Source organism: Dermacentor albipictus, chromosome 1 (genome assembly GCF_038994185.2).
Source record: "Dermacentor albipictus isolate Rhodes 1998 colony chromosome 1, USDA_Dalb.pri_finalv2, whole genome shotgun sequence".
NCBI lineage: Eukaryota > Metazoa > Arthropoda > Arachnida > Ixodida > Ixodidae > Dermacentor > Dermacentor albipictus.
The window spans coordinates 482,063,826-482,082,251 of NC_091821.1; the positions used below are offsets into that span (position 1 = coordinate 482,063,826).

The window sequence follows — 18,426 nt, forward strand, 5'->3', positions numbered from 1 at the left end:
GGTCCTCGCAGTTCATTCTTTACTCTATGGCCCTCATTCTGTGCAATTCTGCTAACAGATTAAGTCCCTCGTGCTTGTCTTTGTTCACTGCAATGAAGTCTTTCCTGGCCATGTTGTTTCTCAGCCTCATTTTACTCGCCGCTGAAACAGAAGATGGCTGATCTGCCCACTGATCATCGGCAACGCACAGTGTTGCCGATGTAAAGAAAGTGCACTGCTATAGATTTGTGGACGAAGTGCTTCTAACCGATGAGGCGATCGTCACGAACGTACTTGCATCAGATAGCTACAGTGACGGCTACGGCGGCAGTGCTGACGGGGTAGGGGAGGCTGCCTCAACATTGTCCCCACGGGAGGTCCTGTAGATGATTCAGTCTCTTATGGGCTTGTTTTCGCGAGGGACCTTATGCTTCACTACGTGGAGCACCTGTATGCCTTGGAGAAGGATGTCGGCAAGCTTTGGGTAAATCAAGCAAGGCTGATGGACATGCGGTTTTCTCGTGCAAGCCAGTGGGACGTACTTAGGTGGCAAGATGGTTGTGGCAATCACGTCCCAGCGTTTCTTCTGGGTTTTTCACGCCGAGATGGTGCCGCAGCAACCTTCCTGCATTTTTTTAGAAGGCGCCTTCTGGGGCTACCAATGTGATGCCTCGGCAGAGCTCATATGTCACTTGCCACCCTCTTTGCAGTTGTTATAGCAGTGCCATTCTTGAACACCAACACGCGATCGGAGCGTGCAGGAAGGAGAGTCAAACAGTTAAACAAATCAGTATAATCAGAAGGTGATGGGGACGAGAACTGGCCTCCCCGCCATTATAGTTTTCTCGGAACAGCAACACCATCCCCCATTTTGATTTTTTTTTTAATACAACTCAGTTATACCAATTATAAGTTATAACAATGGAATTTTTGTGGCACTTGAACATTGTTATAAGTGGGTTCAACTGTACAAAGCAATCATAATGTATTGTACAGCGCTACGTATTTATGTTTTCCTACAGCCAAGTTACAATACGGCCACGGCGACCACATTTCGATGGGGGCAAAATGAGAAAACACCCGTGTACTTAGATTTGGGTGTACGTTTAAGAACCCCAGGTGGTCCAAATTTCCGCAGTCCCCCACTATGGCGTGCCTCATAATCAGAAAGTGATTTTGGCACGTAAAACCCCATAATTAAAAATAAACATTAAAGTTACAATGTTAAAGTTACAAGACACCAACACTGAAACGGATTGCTTTAGCTTGGCTTATAGGGCTCAATTCTAGCCAACACATGGCTGTGTGACTGCCACTGAACACGAACATCCCGCAAAATTTAGAGCTTTATTTGAAGTTGGTGCTTTGGCACAAGTTGTCGCAGCTTGGTGGTTTGGCGCAAGATAGCACGATTGGTGCAGCACTTCCATCCCTGTGTTCTGGATTTTGGCTATTAAATTATGCTTGCATAATAACGTTTTTATAACGTATTTTTTTACCAAGGAAAAATGTGTGTGTTAGTCATATTACAGGGGGTTAGTCACATTCTTTCAATTTCATGACCCCATGGGTGCCCCTCAAATTATATGTGGGAAAGGGGGAGGACTTTACATTATGTCAATGTTTCCCCATAAAATGTCACTTTATCCAGTTTTAAGTGACCTTTTACCTTATGCCATTCCAAAATAAGAATTCCTTATTCAACTGATAAAATTGCATTTGATTACATCAACACAAAACAAGACCTTTGATTTGACTGCACAATTTAATCACATATTTTAGTCAGTCACTAACAGACACACCCATGTCGCAACCTTTGTATGTCGTTCATGCTAACTGTTGTTTGCTAAGTGTCAATCTATGCCCACTCCAAACCTATTCATAGAGAACCTGGCTATCCGAGGAGGCTGACATGTCGATAACCAACCAACATGCCACACCAGTCATCAAATCCCAACACATCACTTACCAGCCACGGACACTTTCCGAGAGATGCGCCTTCTTCACAGAACGAGGCTGCAATGCATTGTTGGCAAAGTGGCTCCCCACATGAAGGGCGAAGTCATTGAGAGCCACAACTTCCTTCCGCTGGAAATGAACAGACATGAGCAACACACACAAAATTAATAAATGTTCTTAAATTAACCTTCGAGCCTTTTTATAACTGGGAATCAGCATTTTCAACAAGGAAACAAATTCAATCAATTATATGCATGAGTACTCATGCTCACTCTATGTAATCAGCTACAGAAAATGCAAAACAGCATGTATAGCATGTAACTTGACTCGCACAAAGCATCAGTCTGGTTTTGATTGAAGGCAAACTGAAGAAGGGAGCACAAGTGACAACTCTTGGCAACATTCAGACAAGATGCCCCTTGGCCTCGAAGAGACATTTCACAAGAAATTTATTGAGATTATCTGACGAATTGGTGTTTGAAAATAGCAAGTACACTCCTGTTGCTGAGAAGAGAGCATCCGTAAGTGAGAAAGTGACATAAACTTGAAAACAAAGTCGCACCATCACTTTGGGAATAGGGAACCATCTCCCCCTGGGACATAAGTGATCCTGTAACAACTTGTAAGCTGTAGTCAACAATTGAACATGAAAAGCACAGTACGAAGTGCTTGAATATAAAACAAAAAGCCAACTTCCACCTTTTTTGAATTAAGAAGTTTCGAAATACACATTAAGGACCATAAATGTTTCAGAATTTGCTCCAAATTAGCTGAAATTTTGGACTACACAAGCTTGAATAATTTAGATTCAACTGCAGTTGCTTTAGGGCATCTTTAACCACTGTTAATTCGACTGTCCAACAGGTATATATCAGAAATATAATAGTGCTACTTCAAAGCTTGCTTTAAACCTTTTAGGGTCAGTGATGTACATATTGACACGTGTATTTATATTTATCGGGCGACCAGGTTTTACCGCCTAACAAATCTTATCGCACAGCGCGGGACGCGCTTGCATGTATCCGAAGTTTCTGGAAAGTTATCGATGCTTCTGTTGTTGCCGAACCTTGTGTTATCTGATTTATTCGCCTGACGCGAATGATGTAGAACTTTATGGAAGGCACGCGGGTCGCAACGATTAGTCTGGAACATTCGACGATTGTGTATAAGAGCCGACACGCTTGAACCGCTGATCAGATTTTCGACGATCGCCGACCGTGTTCGCCGCTATCGTTGTGCTATAAGTGTAGCCTGTTTTGTGGGCACAGGTTCGCCCAATAAAAGTTAGTTTTGTCTAACTTTTATTGCGTGCCCCCATTGACCCGCCGCCGCAAGACGACGAGAATGACGACGCCTTCCTCGGAATGATAAGCGCGGAAGACTTCGCTGCACAGCAACGGGCAGACGCGGAGCTAAAAGGCCTCGTCGAATATTTGGAAGGGCACACCGACGTTGTCCCCAGGGCATTTAAGCGCGGATTATCTTCCTTCACGCTTCAAAACAATCTACTCGTGAAGAAGAACTTCTCCCCAGTCCGCGCCAACTACCTTCTTGTTGTCCCGTCAGGACTTCGTCCAGAAGTATTGCACGCCCTACATGACGATCCGACCGCTGGACACCTAGGATTTTCCCGGACACTATCAAGGATACAAGAAAAGTATTATTGCCCGCACCTGACCGCCGACGTCGCCCGTTATGTCAGAACATGCCGAGACTGTCAGCGACGCAAGACACCGTCGACAAGGCCAGCCGGATTACTACAGCCAATCGAGCCTCCTTGCCGACCATTCCAGCAGATCGGGATGGACTTGTTGGGACCCTTTCCGACGTCAACAACCGGAAATAAGTGAATCGTCGTGGCGACGGACTACCTCACCCGCTTCGCTGAAACTAAAGCACTGCCGAAAGGTAGCGCAGCCGAAGTGGCGAAATTCTTTGTCGAAAACATCCTGCTGCGACATGGTGCCCCAGAAGTCCTCATCACCGACAGAGGAACGGCCTTTACAGCGGAGCTCACCCAAGCCATTCTGAACTACAGTCAGACAAGGCACAGGAGGACAACGGCCTACCACCCGCAGACGAATGGTCTTACGGAGCGGCTGAATAAGACCCTCGCCGATATGCTAGCGATGTACGTGGACATCGAACACAAGACGTGGGATGCCGTCCTGCCGTACGTAACATTCGCTTACAACACGGAGGTGCAAGAAACAACACAGATCACGCCGTTTAAGCTGGTTTACGGCAGGAATCCGACGACGACGCTCGACGCCATGCTGCCCCACGTCACTGACGAGGAAAATCTCGACGTCGCTAGCTATCTCCAGCGTGCCGAAGAAGCCTGACAGCTCGCCCGCCTGCGGATCAAGAACCAGCAGAGGACCGACAGCCGACAGTACAACTTCCGACGACGCTTTGTCGAATACCAGCCCGGTGACCGTGTTTGGGTTTGGACCCCTATACACCGACGAGGTCTGAGCGAGAAGCTTTTGCGTCGCTATTTTGGACCGTACAAGATCATCCGACGTATTGGTGCACTAGACTACGAGGTCGTGCCAGACGGCATTTCGCTGTCACAGCGGCGCCGCTCACGACCTGAAATTGTCCACGTTGTGCGGCTCAAGCCGTACCACCAGCGTTGACGAACTTTGGGACTTCGCGTAACTGACCTTCGGACTTTATTTCTTTTCGTTGTTTTGTTACTTATGTTTAATAAGTGTCCCTTTGTGTTTCGCTCTCTTTGTAGCATTGGGACGATGCTCTTTAAGAGGGGGGTATTGACACGTGTATTTATATTTATCGGGCGACCAGGTTTCACCGCCTAACAAATCTTATCGCACAGCGCGGGACGCGCTTGCATGTATCCGAAGTTTCTGGAAAGTTATCGATGCTTCTGTTGTTGCTGAACCTTGTGTTATCTGATTTATTCGCCTGACGCGAATGATGTAGAACTTTATGGAAGGCACGCGGGTCGCAACGATTAGTCTGGAACACTCGACGATTGTGTATAAAAGCCGACGCGCTTGAACCGCTGATCAGATTTTCGACGATCGCCGACCGTGTTCGCCGCTATCGTTGTGCTATAAGTGTAGCCTGTTTTGTAGGCACAGGTTCGCCCGATAAAAGTTAGTTTTGTCTATCACAGTATTGCTACTGTGTTCTTAACGTCACCACCACGTGACAATATACAGCGCCACGAATGAGTACAACATGGTTGATGCCACATATTTACAGCGCTGTCTGTATGTTTAAAAGCCCACCAACTTCCTTTTTCTTTCCTGGCATGTGCTGCCACTATGCGGGAATGCGCAGAATTTTTTTTGTCGTGCCTCCCTCTCTAGGTTTTCGTTGCATGGTTTGTTTGCTCCTGCGCCTCTACAGTCGACAAATGATTTTTCGGATGCCTAATTTTTCAGACATGCTTGATTTTTCGGACTTATTCCCGGCCGCAGGACATACCTCATAATGTCAATGTATTACGGGGCTCAAAATTTCAAACACTCTAGGGAGGGCTGTTCAATTTTTCGGATTTTCCAAGCATCAGCCGGGCCAACTGCTGTGCATTTTGAGCTGTGTAACCGCCATATTGTTTGCTTACATTTTCCTCCTGTAGCCTCGAAACTGGTGTTGGTCTTGCATGGCGGTTCCTCAGCTACTCGCATAGAGTTTCTCACTATATTACCTAGAGGGAAATCTGGCGCTGCTGCACTGTGGTATGCATGGGAATGCCGGTATATTGTGACTTCGGAGTGGCATTGTTCTCGGAGAGCCAGGCAAGCACCGTTCCGTCTGGCACAATGATTAATTTTCTACTAAAACAGCACGTAAAATGCTGTTTTAGCTTTATTATTATGCAAGGACATGTTTTGTTTAACTTTGAGAACTTGTTATTGCATGTACAATTATATGATACGTAAAAGGTATCAGCGGGCTGCTAAAGTTGGAGGACAGACTACAAGACTCGCGGTCGCTTTCAAACAGTTTGTCGTCTGTTCTTGCTTTTCTTCGCTTGGTCATGCATTGTAGGCGAGTAAAGATGTGATACGCATGAATGGAAACATTTTATGAAGATTTTACATTAAGAACGCGCTATTTGTGCAGCCATATCCACGTTTTAGACGAAGCCTCTTACAACACCAGCCAACACGAGCCTCACAGACAAATATACTGTCATTCCCATGACGGCACAGCGTCCCTTAGGAAACTCCCATAGACGGTAAGCGCCAGATTTCCCTCTAGGCATTATAGTGAGAAACTCTATGGCTACTTGGACGCTGGATTGAGGCTATATGCTAGCAGCTTCCGCTTCCGGAACGGCGTCACTGCCGTAACGCAATTCTTTTTTTTTGTTTTTTTTTTTTCATTTCTTCCTTCGCCTGCCTGTTTGTGTTTGCCGTGCATTCACGAGCTTAGCGAGTAGGCCTAGTCGTGGTAGTGCTGCGGAGACGCGAAAACCACGTTCTGTCACTACTGTGGCTCGCATTTGATTGAATCGGCTTCAGTGCTTCAAGACGCTGTTTCCCGTCTCGGGTGCCCTCCTCAAATGAATGCCGAGATGATGGCGCTTCAGATGAACATTGAAAGATTTAAGGTCAGCGACGGCTGGCTAAAAAACTTCAAAAAGCGTGCTGATCTCAGCTTTAAGAAACAGTGCAGCGAAAGTGCGGTTGTTCACCTGAGCATCATTGCGGACTACCGCTGTGAAAAGCTGCAGTCGCTCTTACGGGAATACTCGCCGAATGACATTTTCAATTGCGACGAGACCGGATTTTTCTTTAAGCTTATGCCAGAGAAGACTCTTACCTTTGCTGGTGACCTTCGCCATGGTGGAAAACACAGTAAGGAATGAGTTACTGTTTTGGTCAGCAGCAATATGTCGGGGACAGAAAAACTGCCGATGCTCCGAGTTGCTTCAAAGGTGTAAAGTCCCTGCCTGTCTTGTACGAGGCGAACAAGAAGGCATGGATAACACAGCAGTTTTTTGAAAGCTATGTAAGAAAACTAGATCGTAAATTTGATCTAGAAGGCCGCAAAGTTTTTTTGTTCGTCGACAACTGTGCTGCACACGGGCTCATAAACAACTTGAAGTCTGTGCGAGTCGAGGTCTTGCCACCAATCACGACAAGTATTCTACAGCCGATTGACCAAGGCATGATATGCAACCTGAAGGTGAACTATCGGTCAAGCTTGCTTTCACGTGTGGTGTTGTGCCTCGACAGTGGAAAAGCCTACTCTGGCAATTTGCTTGGAGCACTTAGCCTGCTCGCTGATGCGTGGAAGTTGCTGGCACGCCCACCACTGCGCAACTGCTTCTGCCACGCGGGATTTGTGTTGAATGGCAACTCGGCTTTCTTGGACGAGGATAGTGTCGTCGAGCAGCTGTGTGGCAGTGAGCCCCTCATCAACGACCTTCACACTGCAGGCGTCAAAATTCCCTCGACCGCCTCATTTTCGGAGTTCACGGACATGGACAGCGAGTTGGAACTATGCGCCAGACTCACGGATGAAGAAATCATTCGCCAAGTGCTTGCAGAATCCGAGAGCGACGACGACTCGCCTGCAGCAGCGCAGCCGACGCAAGCTGAGCTGGTGCAAGCGGTCACAACTCTTTCATCGGCTTACGGCGACACGACGACTCTCGCCGAAATTCAGGTGGACCTACTTGCACGCAAGCGAAGCATGGTTCAGAAGACCATTAATCACTTTTTCCAGCCTCTAACTCAATTGTAAGCAATAACTTGAGTTTCTTGGGGGCACATGTGTTTTTTTGGATTGCCTGATTTTTCTAGCATTTTCACGGTCACTTGAGGGTTCGAAAAATCGGTCGTCGACTGCATATACCACTGCTCGCGCATTGGTGCGCACGTGGGCGGGCGGCGATTAGTCTGGGCTTTGATCCACGGGTGGTTTCAGCTTCTTGCGCTCGCAAAACTGATGGCTATCTCATTACTAATCGCTCGAAAGGCGACCTCCTGTTACTCGCTCATTTATTGCTCACAAAGGTGCAAATACGTTTCCTTTTCTTTTTTTGGAGACTCGCGAGAACTGTCTCTGGTTATGCGTTTCATTGGCGATAAGATGAAGATTAGTGGAAGTTTGTCACACATCTTGCTTTTTTGAAGGGCACATAACCATAGTTTTCTTGAGTGTGCTCACCTATGCAGTTCAATTACACTACGGACGTAAATGTTAGTGTAAGAGCAGGAACATTTGAGACTTGCAAAACATTCTCGTATGCACATTTTCTAAGCCCTGAACTATGCGTATAACAACGCATCAAATATTTAATTCTTATAAGCTTATTTCATTTTTTTATTGTTGTTATTCATGAACAAACAGTACATATATACCAATGCAAAATTTTTCTTTTTCACTTTACGGTCACTCGAGAAAAATTACAGCAAATTTTTTTCAAAATAGGTGCCTCTGAAGAATTTAAATAAAAAAAGTCTATCCTGGGCACTTGCACATGGTGAAAAAAAATCGACTCTGAAAGGGTTAACCATGCAAAACAAACAGCAGCAGCACTCCGATTTAGGCCATTTGGTTTTAAAAGACTCCAATAAAGAAGACACACAGAACAGGACAAGCTTGCTTATGCTATACTAGGCATTTCTGCAGAAAACATTAAATGATTATAAAATTCAGAGTAACAGACATTAAGAGATAACCCTCTTTATTTGCAACAGTTTTGGCAGTGGACATTATGATAATGTGTTAATCACCAATCATTCATTCCCCTAAAGTACATTGATTGCAATTTTATGACACAGCAAATTTGGGAGGCACATTGTAATTGCAAAACTGAAGCTAGCCAGACCATAAAGCCTACCCATTTCCTAGCTGTCTTGCCCCTAGTATCAGTTTCGAAAAATATATCCTGAAAATCTCTAGCACGTCGCATTGCTGTTCTAATTATGATTTGTCGGCACTGCACCTCTTCACAGTGCTGAAAACTGTCCTAGCAATAAAATTGCAGCTGAAAGTCAAAGCTGATCCTGTTCTACATTTGTCTTCTTCCTGAGAATTTTTATGCTTTTGTTGAGCTCATTCGAAAGAGAGAAGGGTCTGCACTCACTGTGGCCTCGTCTAGGTGGATGCCGCTCTGCTCAAAGTCAAACAGAAAAAGCTTGGACACATGGTCATCTTCCTCTGTCGTCGGAACAACATCCCCTTTTTGCACCACTTCATTAAGGGCATCGTACAGCCTCCTGTCTGTGTTGAGCCTGCAAAAAACGGGACAAATTAATGGCATCGCGTGCAGTCCGACTGCCAATAGAGCACACGCAGCTTCACATCGGAATCTACAGGGGCCTCCAACACAAATGGAAACCCCTCAACAATGTTGAAGAATGACAACTGCATAAGCACAATTTGGAACATTACTGGCAACCACACGGAAAGTAGATATCATTCTTTCATTCTCTCTGACTTTCCTTCTTGTGTCCTCGTTTGTTGCACTTTTAGTCAAGTGTGAATCCTTACAAGTTCGGCCAAATTTCAGTTCTTGTAAAGATCACACTTGAGAAAGTGAAACGCGGCATTCCAATGGAAGAACGGTTATCCAGAATCCGCCAAAGGTAAAAGTCAAAGTAAACAAGGTTTCCCGTTTGGCTGTCTTTGTCGCTTCTTGCCACCGTTGAATTCATCTTTTGGTTAAAGAAGCGTCGCATGTTACCTCACTTTTTACTCACTGACGGGCGACTTCATTGGGAACCACTTCTGTGGTGTTGCACAACACACCAACACAGAGCACTGGCACAATACCTGCCACTGCGACACATCTCTTCCGCTGCAACCGAGAGCAGGTGCACATCTACAGCGACAAGAATATGTCATCGCTGCTACAACCAATCAAGTGGCACCATGCTCTGCACGCACCCTCCCTTCAGGTGTCCATGTCACCCCTCTAACAGCCTCCCCCTTCTGCACATATGCTGCTCTTCAGAGTCCAACGCCCACAGCATCAAAATCAGTCTGTATTCACAAAGAAAGTTTCCCTTTATGGGACATTTAGCAATACGGGGCACTAGTCAGGAAGTCCCTTTCATACTAGTATGCCACGTACAGACTCTGACAGTTCTTTATATGCTGCCCTAAGTCACGCACTGCGTGGAAAAGATGGCTTGATCGGCAGATGTTATTGGGGCTAAAGAACACGTGCTCAAGCACAGGTGACATCTGCATCCGTGAGACTGCCTCCCATGTCTAAGCATTCTCTCATACCAGGGAGCTCAAACATCAGTCACTCAGGCACTCAATCCACACATACTTTCCGTGACTCTCTTTACAGCAAAGCAAATAGAAATGAATTAACTGGGAATGAAAAATAGCAATTGCAGCTTTCTTTCTTTTTCAGCTTAATTTATTTATTTACATACACTGAGGGCAAAAATTTCATCCTCACAGGAGAAAGGAGTAAATGTTGGTAGACAATGTTTGAAAAGCATTAAACACAACCATATTATCCCCATAACATTACAGAAACTTCAAAAGCTGACTTCTTCTATTGTTCCTTTAGCAATAATATTTAAAACATGCAAAAGCAAATGATTTTCAGACAAATCTATTTATTTGTAAATGATTACAATTTTCAATGGAGTGTGAAAAAAATAGCATTTGATATCTTTCAGTATGTGCAAATTGTGGCACACAAGTTTCATGTGATCAGTTGTTTAACGAGAATACTATTATCAACACTATTCAACAAGAACAATGCAGAGCTCTTTTTACATGCTTATTCTGACGAGACATTTGGGCTGCCTGAAAAGGCACACCTATATATGAGATCCTCTCCCATGAATGACATGTGATAAATGGTCTGGCATTATTACATGGCCTTAAACAGTACTAAAGACAAGCACTGAACAGTCAAGCTAGGTTGTTAAGTAAGCCTTCTAGGAATCTCACATGTATGACACGATACAAAAGTTGTGTCTGTGTGGCACGGGCACAAGAAATTACATTAATTATTTCCGCCTATCACCACTTGTGGTGCTTCCTCAGCACTGTGCTTCCTCACAATGCTTTCAGCAATTGAAGGCATACTCTCACAGATAACACAGCTACACATGAAACATATTTTTCAATTAAACTAGAATTATTCTTTATAAAATAAGACTATTCACATTTTAGTGGCATTTCTTACACTTTTACCTGCTAAATGTTTTACTGAAACAGCAGCGAAATGCTTGAAACTATGTTTGCCTTGTGTACCCATCCACCCAATCTATTATGCTGACAACCATTGCTCTCATCGAAGTGTTCTTGTCAATCAAGCTGCCTCATTTCCAGCTTCACCATCGCCACACAGGAAGGAAAAATAAATATTTGTCCCCAACTGCCACTACAGGGATTCAAACCCATGTCATGCTCCACTGTGAAAACATAGATTTTTTGCTGCCTGCTTGCAAATAAAACTTGTCTGCATGAGTGTGTTTGAGTTATGAGTAAGACTTTTTTTTTTTTTGGCCTGTAGGTCTGTAAGTCTGTAGGTCTGTCTGGTCATCTGTGACTGTCGGTTAATTAGTTCATAGTTTAGTGTCTGCCTGATCCACATTCCCCGCCAACTACACATTAATGAGGTTTTGCTATAGTGGCGCTGCGAATGTAGAGGAAAAAATGAGATTCTCACTCAAATCTCCCATGTGACATGGCATAATTTTGCTCATGGCAAAATTATCATTGAAGGATTATATTAAACATTACACTTCTTAAAAGTCTTACCTAAAACTAATACATTATCCTACGACAGCACCCATGCCTTATCTCAACCAAGAACCCTGAAACTGTTAGCTTCTTTCCCTTTCCCCTGTAGTAGGTGAGCACAAATATTTGTGTAAAATGCAGGCAAGTGAAAATAACATAGTGGTAGTCACTGTAGAAGAATGCTGCTGTTGCACTAAACGAGTTCACGGCCTAAAAAATTGTGAAGTTGGCTTCTTTTTTTTTTATTATACTACGACTGCAAACAAATTTGCTGCCTTCACTGCTTCTTAAATTGTGCAGCATCAACTTGTAGCACTAACTTTAGAGATATTGCAATTAAGAGACACTTCATCGTATTAACTATGCCCCTGTGGCATGGATATTTCTTAAAGGAAAAATGGTGATGGAAAAGGTCCTGCAATTCCCTCACACTTCAAATCACCTGCACGAAACAGGGTGTTCTGTATGACTGAAATAGCAATCTCTGAAGACATGTTCTGCTGGGAGTTACAATCTAATTCAAATCAAAGGAACACAAGAAAAATATGCTACATTGCCACAAACAGAGCCGACAGAGCATTGTGAAGGGGCAGCATCTGTGAGTTTTTCTGAAAGATCCATTATCAGTCATTGACACCTTACCAATCATAAACAGGACGCGTCATGTCACGGGAGTTAGTAATGTATTTTCACAGTGATGGCTCTAATAATGTTTTACGTTTACATCATTTTCTTGCCCACAAAATCTATGTTCTTGGTAAGAGGGACAATCTCAACAGTCCCCATCATTTTGAGCCTATCAATGATGGCAATTACTCTAAATCTAAGAATAATTATCTCTTTAACTTGAAGTGACACTTGCTTTTATGTCCATCTAAGGATGCCTATGCATTGTGATGCATTTGATGATGTGGTTGTCAAGGCCCTCGAAAGTCCTAGGTACAGTCCCGTTGTAGTGACAGTGAAGAACACGGTACCAAAACTGTGAATCACGAAACTAGCTATTCATTGGGGGAACCTGTGCCCACAAAACAAGTGACACTCGAAGCACAACGATAGCAGTAAGCACAGTCAGCGATTGCTGAAATCTGATCAGCGGGTGAATCGCGTTAGCTTTTATACGTGACTTGTCAAAGGTTCCAGTGTAATCACATGCTTTCCAGAAAATACTACACAATTCACATAGCACATATAATCAGATTACTCAAGGTTCGCCGACAACAGATAACGGATAGAACCATTGATTACATTTCAGAAACTTCTCGTAGAGGCAGGCGTGGCTTGCACTAAGCGATAACGTTTAACATTCGTTGGCTGGTGAAAAGCAGTTACCAAAGAAAGATAAACAAATATATGTGCCAGTATTTTCTTTCTGTAGTCCTTCAGTCTTGATTTACTTTCGAGTGGGAATAGTGCTAAGAACACGTACGAAGGTAAGGGCACACAGAAAATGACACAATGCATATATTTTTTAATAATATAATACCATATATTTGACATAATACTCCTATGGAAACTCGAACAATGGAGAGAAGTAATTAATTAAGGGAAAATGAGACATCCACCCAAATGTAGCTAATTGCTACGAAGGAAACGAATACGGGTTTCTCGAAAGAAAAGCCTCGCAGTCGAAGAAAAATTCGTCCTGGTTCGGGACTCAAATCCGGGACCACCCCCTTTCCGGGGCAGTCGCTCTACCATCTGAGCTAACCAGGCGGCTAGCTGATGGCAGGGCAAGGCCGAATTTATCAACAACTCAAAGCAAAGGTAAGAGTTTGACGTAAAAGTTCTGCAGAAACCTGCAAGGTGGACAGAAGTATATGCACCAACATGATTGATGCATGCAGACCTTGATTTACTTGTTTTGTTTCATGTACGCACATTTACACAATTACGGTATCAGTCCTACCATAATTCTCTTCCTTCTTTTTGGCTACCTTTGAAAAAATTATTCTCTTTCTTTTTATATATAGTTAAGGGCATGGGTCTTCTCTTTACCTTGATTCACAAAATATGAAAATTATTATTGCTCTTTTAACAAGTATTACTGTGTTTGCTGCATTATGAGTAACATACCATGGGCATCCAATAGCCCTTTCATCTATTGGCCTAGCAGTATTTTTTGGCAACGTCAATGGGTGCTATATTTATAAATGAAAATTTGGCATGATACAATTCGGCAAGCTGTGCTGTGTGTCTTTTCTGTGTTCATATCTTTTTCCCGCTGAAATCCAGTATTTCAATCCAAATCCACCAGCCTAGCCCAATATCTAGTTCTCCCACGGACGTTGAATTTTAACGAAGCTGGACAATCACAGAATTTGCCAAAGCTAACTTTTCATAGAAGAAAGTAACCTTTTAAAACTATTTGTTGTATTTTCATTACATACCAGTTCTGGTGTTCTAAATCCTAATAAGACACTTTACGTGAGAGAAAGCAGAGTTATGACATCATACATAGCTGTCAAACAACAGCATGTCGTTGTGTAACCATCTGAAAAACAATGCTCTCTACACTGTGTTTACAACAAAGCTGAACATTCCAAGAAATTCACATGGCTGCATCTATTCAACTGCACCAGAAACAATCATCCAATCTGCAACGAGAAATGTTTTACGGAGTGCCATAACATGTGTGACTGTTCACCTTCCAAGTGAAAAAGATGTGCAGTGAGAAAATGTGCATAAATAAAACATTTTTTCACACTAGACATCAATTTCAATTTTCCATAGGAAGCCCAGAAATTTCACAGTGCCTTAACAGCCAGCACGAGGCTAATTTACGTGTTCTAACCTCACATACAAGTATCGTTAAGGTCTACTTAAAAGTAATTTTTTTCTTATAGCAACAAAAGATTATATGGCCCCTGAATATGTGTATGACAGAAAGAATTCATTATGACGGAAGAACAATGCCAAATTGGCTGGCCAGTGTACAAGCATAATGTGCCTTCAGAAATAAAAGCAGGCATGCTGAAGCAGGCAGACATACTTCTCAACAAGGTTGTTGATGGAAACAGATGCATCCATCGCTGCTGAGGAAAATCTCCCTTCCGGATGACCGATTCGGACGAATTCAGCCTGGCAGAAATACAAGAAATAAGTAAATGATACTAGCACATAAGTAAAGAAACAACGGCGGCAGACTTCTCTTACTTGTTTATGAGCAGTTTGTCTGCTAAATGCAAATGCCTTAATTTTTTTTTATGATTAAGACAATACACTCGCACACCTTGTGTAAACCCTTCAAAAAAATTTGACACTGGGATCTCACACTTGCTTTTGCTTACAAATAAGTTGACAAGTTGATAAGGTTAAAAATATGAATCTGAAGTGTCACAAACTGCACACATAAATTTAAATTTGAGGAGTAATAATATGTACTTGTTGGCGTTTACAAACAACTCATTAATATGCTTTCTATAGAAGAATAGAAGTGCATCAGCAGCCAGAAGCACAGAAAAGTAATCGTCATCCAGAACATCCTTACATGGTTAGCCCAAGGACTTTTAAGCTTTCACTGCTCTGTGATGCTGAATATAAACATTGAGGAGTGACAATGAGGAGTGGTACTGCAATGAGGAGTGACAACGAACCATGTCTGCCACACGGCAGAGGGCGTCTGACAAGTCGTCGAAGACCTGAACCATTTTGCGCCTTCGATTGGGGTCCGTGGCTTCTCTGACGTACTGCTCGGCATCGCTAACAGCCTGCTCTTTCAAGAGGTAGAAACCCGACGGTTCGTGCAGCACTGGATGGCCGAACAATCCCTGGGAATAATGAACAGAAGGCAGAATGGCTGACGAAGGCTGAAGTTGGTTAAACATTTCATAAAGGCAAAACTAACTAATCAATCAACGTACTAGGTATGATTGGGTTGGTGCATGCAGACCTGGGTCCTCAAAGGCACCAGCGTTTTTTGCACGAATGTATGATCGTTACAAGGAAGCTGATATGCTACACCTTTTTACACGTTACTAATGCAGTTCTTCATTCTCGTTTTTTTTTTTTTTCCCCGTGGCTCTGTCACAAGCCGACCCCATACGTTTCAAGCGCTTTCTGTGGTTTCGTATACAGCGATAACAAAGATACTACTTAGCATAATTAACGGGGAAATATGAAGCACCCTAGTGTTTTTTGTTTTTTTTACAGGGTAAACTATGACACCATAAGAAACGCTTTCAATTTGATGTTCAAACAAAGCGCAAGTAGCAGGTCGAAGGTTGTAAAACACGCCGCAAGAAACGAGCAAGTGGCTCTCCGAGGGTTTTCAAGGACAACTCGCAGTACACTAGTACACTCACCGAACGTTCGCCAAATCCGAATTGAAAGTTAGGTCTTCTTTTACCAATGCTATTGAAACGCGAAGCCAAACGCGACCAGGTAGTCAAAGATCGCTTGATTCTCGACGAGAAACCAACGCGAACGAAGGCTGGTTTCACTGCGGGCAAAAGTATGACTCCACTAGACATTGTTTAGCTAGAGTCAGCCAATTACAAGTTTACATGTGATAACGTTAGGTCATTATTGCCCGCTTCTCAGTGCTGTATATATAAAATTTCGTTGCTTTTTCTCGCAAACGCAAGATTATTTTACCATCGACACTGAAAGCTTCAGAGAGTTACAGGGCGCCGCCATATTAGTTTGTTCGTGTGGACAAATGACAGAAGTTCAGTCAGTAAGTACTCTGATGCGCACCAGATTTTAAATGATTATAAACGTAACAATATAGACTTTCTAAAGCACTAAAACGCGCTATACAAAATAAACTTGTTTTTATTTAAGTATTTTGTATTCAAATTGTAGCTGCCTTCGGTCAATGCCTCGGTCTTCGTTACTCTCAAATTATGTACATACGTCTATGCATTTCAAACCCGTGAAGTCTTTTTAAAAATGGCGGCCCGCATCTTCGCGTTGGTTCACAATCGTTGCCTGAGTGTTTTGCGAAACGATTCCGTGTTGCACCGCAGTGCCCTGTTGTCGCACGCTTGGAACCGTCGAGGCTTCAGGACATCATGGGTGTCGCACATGTTCATCCAGACCCAAGACACTCCAAACCCAAACTGCCTCAAGTTCCTGCCCAATGTGAAGGTACTCGAGCAGGGCACCCGCGATTTTCCCAACATCGCGAGTGCGAAGGACTCTCCGCTGGCGCGTCATTTGCTTCGTGTAGAAGGCGTCAAAGCTGTATTTCTGGGGCCGGACTTCATCACGGTGACGAAAGGGGACGATGAAACCGAGTGGAAAGTGATCAAGCCGCACATCTTCGCGGCCATCATGGACTTCTTCGCTACCGGACTGCCCGTGTTGGACGACGGTAGTGCCGCGACCCAGGTGTCCGAAGACACACAGCCGAAAGAAGGCGACAGCGAGACGGTGCTAACCATCAAGGAGTTGATCGAGACGCGGATCAGGCCAACGGTACAGGAGGACGGTGGCGACATCCTCTACATGGGCTTCGAAGACGGCGTCGTCAAGCTGAAGTTGCAAGGTTCCTGCACGGGCTGCCCGAGTTCCTCGGTTACACTCAAGGCGGGCATTCAAAATATGCTGCAGTTCTATGTTCCCGAGGTGAAGAGCGTCGAGCAAGTCGTGGATGAGGCGGAGAAAGTCTCGAACAAAGAATTTGAAAAGCTAGAAGATACGATACGGAGGAAGGGAGTAGATCCGTAGCGCTGCAATCGTTTGAGCGACTTTAGCTAGGACGCACAATTTGCGAAGTTGTCTGTTTTTGTTGAAAGTGTAATGGGCTGCGTTGCAAGGAGGATTGTTTCTTTGGTATAAGGTTAGTTAAACTGGCATTGACTGCAGGCTGGCATTTTCATGTTCCGCTCCAGCTTGTATACCAAGCAAGCGCCTGCATACGTGCTGTTTACTAATGTGCTTGTATTTGTGTGGATGTGCTGTGCATAGTGATGTTGCAGATGTACTTATGCGTCTTATAAAATTGAAGGAAACTGAAGGCGTGAAAAAGTGAACAATTTGACTGTTTATGAAATGTGCACAAGAAGTGGGCTGACAAGTAGAGAGGCTATATATAAAAGCATTAGTATTTCACAGTAAATGTAGAAGCATTAAAGCATCATTGTAATTTACACAAATGACATAAAATTAACCTTTCACTCCAAGCACTGAGGAATACGTGAGTCAACAGGACAACAAAATGGAAAACTAATAGGCCATCATTCTGTACCTGTACTGAAAGGTTTATCTTGGAAATATATTCGTGACAAGATGTTGCAAGAACTAAGGGAGGAATCATCATCATATGTGCAACATTAAGGTGACAAGGCATCGACATCAAACAAAGTGCAAGAATTGATGACGAACCACATCTAATGCAACCAGCAGCAGTAACTAGTGATGGTGATTGCGACGACCAAAAAGTGTGCTTGCTTACCATATTGGTGCATTATGACTTGAAAAGTGATGGGAATGCTACGATACACTGTAGGGGTCTACGTTGAAAAATTTCATTGCTGTGTCATCTCTCTCATGTGGCAGGCGTGTTACTTGTAAGCTGGCCCCTCAAAATGCAGTATGCACCTTTGTGGCCAGAGTACGCAGTCGCCTTATGCTGGTTGCATATTGATTGTCAACAAACAAATCACTGCCATATTATTTAGCACAATTCGTGGATGCAAAGTACATGAGGGAACTTAAAACATAGAGGATCTCAGCGCAGTGTATAGGTCCTGTGCTCGTGTGCAGAATGCCATCTGTCATCTATGTTGTTTTTTCATTCATAGCTGCATGCCACTGGGACCGATGAGGAAACAG

The 18,426-nt window shown here is 43.7% G+C and overlaps 2 protein-coding genes across 4 annotated transcripts in view; one reads left to right on the top strand and one right to left on the bottom strand.

Moving 5' to 3' along the window:
* The window catches only part of LOC135901446 (mitochondrial intermediate peptidase), a 59,845-nt gene extending 43,532 nt beyond the window's left edge, over window positions 1–16,313 (bottom strand). The window contains exons 1-5 of one of the 3 annotated variants that reach the window (XM_065431255.2): window positions 15,951–16,313; window positions 15,243–15,416; window positions 14,639–14,727; window positions 9,017–9,164; window positions 1,949–2,067 (exon numbers count right to left, since the gene is read on the bottom strand). In XM_065431255.2, coding sequence (XP_065287327.1) covers window positions 1,949–2,067; window positions 9,017–9,164; window positions 14,639–14,727; window positions 15,243–15,416; window positions 15,951–16,118 — 698 coding nt within the window. In that variant the 5' untranslated portion in view covers window positions 16,119–16,313. Of the gene's footprint in view, window positions 1–1,948; window positions 2,068–9,016; window positions 9,165–14,638; window positions 14,728–15,242; window positions 15,417–15,538; window positions 15,657–15,950 lie in introns of those variants that run through there. The other 2 variants (XM_065431256.1, XM_065431257.2) reach the window with 2 other exon arrangements.
* A 185-nt stretch (window positions 16,314–16,498) lies between these two features.
* LOC135901447 (NFU1 iron-sulfur cluster scaffold homolog, mitochondrial-like) lies at window positions 16,499–17,896 on the top strand. The gene has a single exon (XM_065431258.1). It carries the CDS (start codon window positions 16,540–16,542, stop codon window positions 17,317–17,319), a length of 780 nt encoding a protein of 259 aa, XP_065287330.1. The 5' UTR covers window positions 16,499–16,539; the 3' UTR covers window positions 17,320–17,896.
* The last annotated feature ends 530 nt before the right edge of the window (window positions 17,897–18,426 follow it).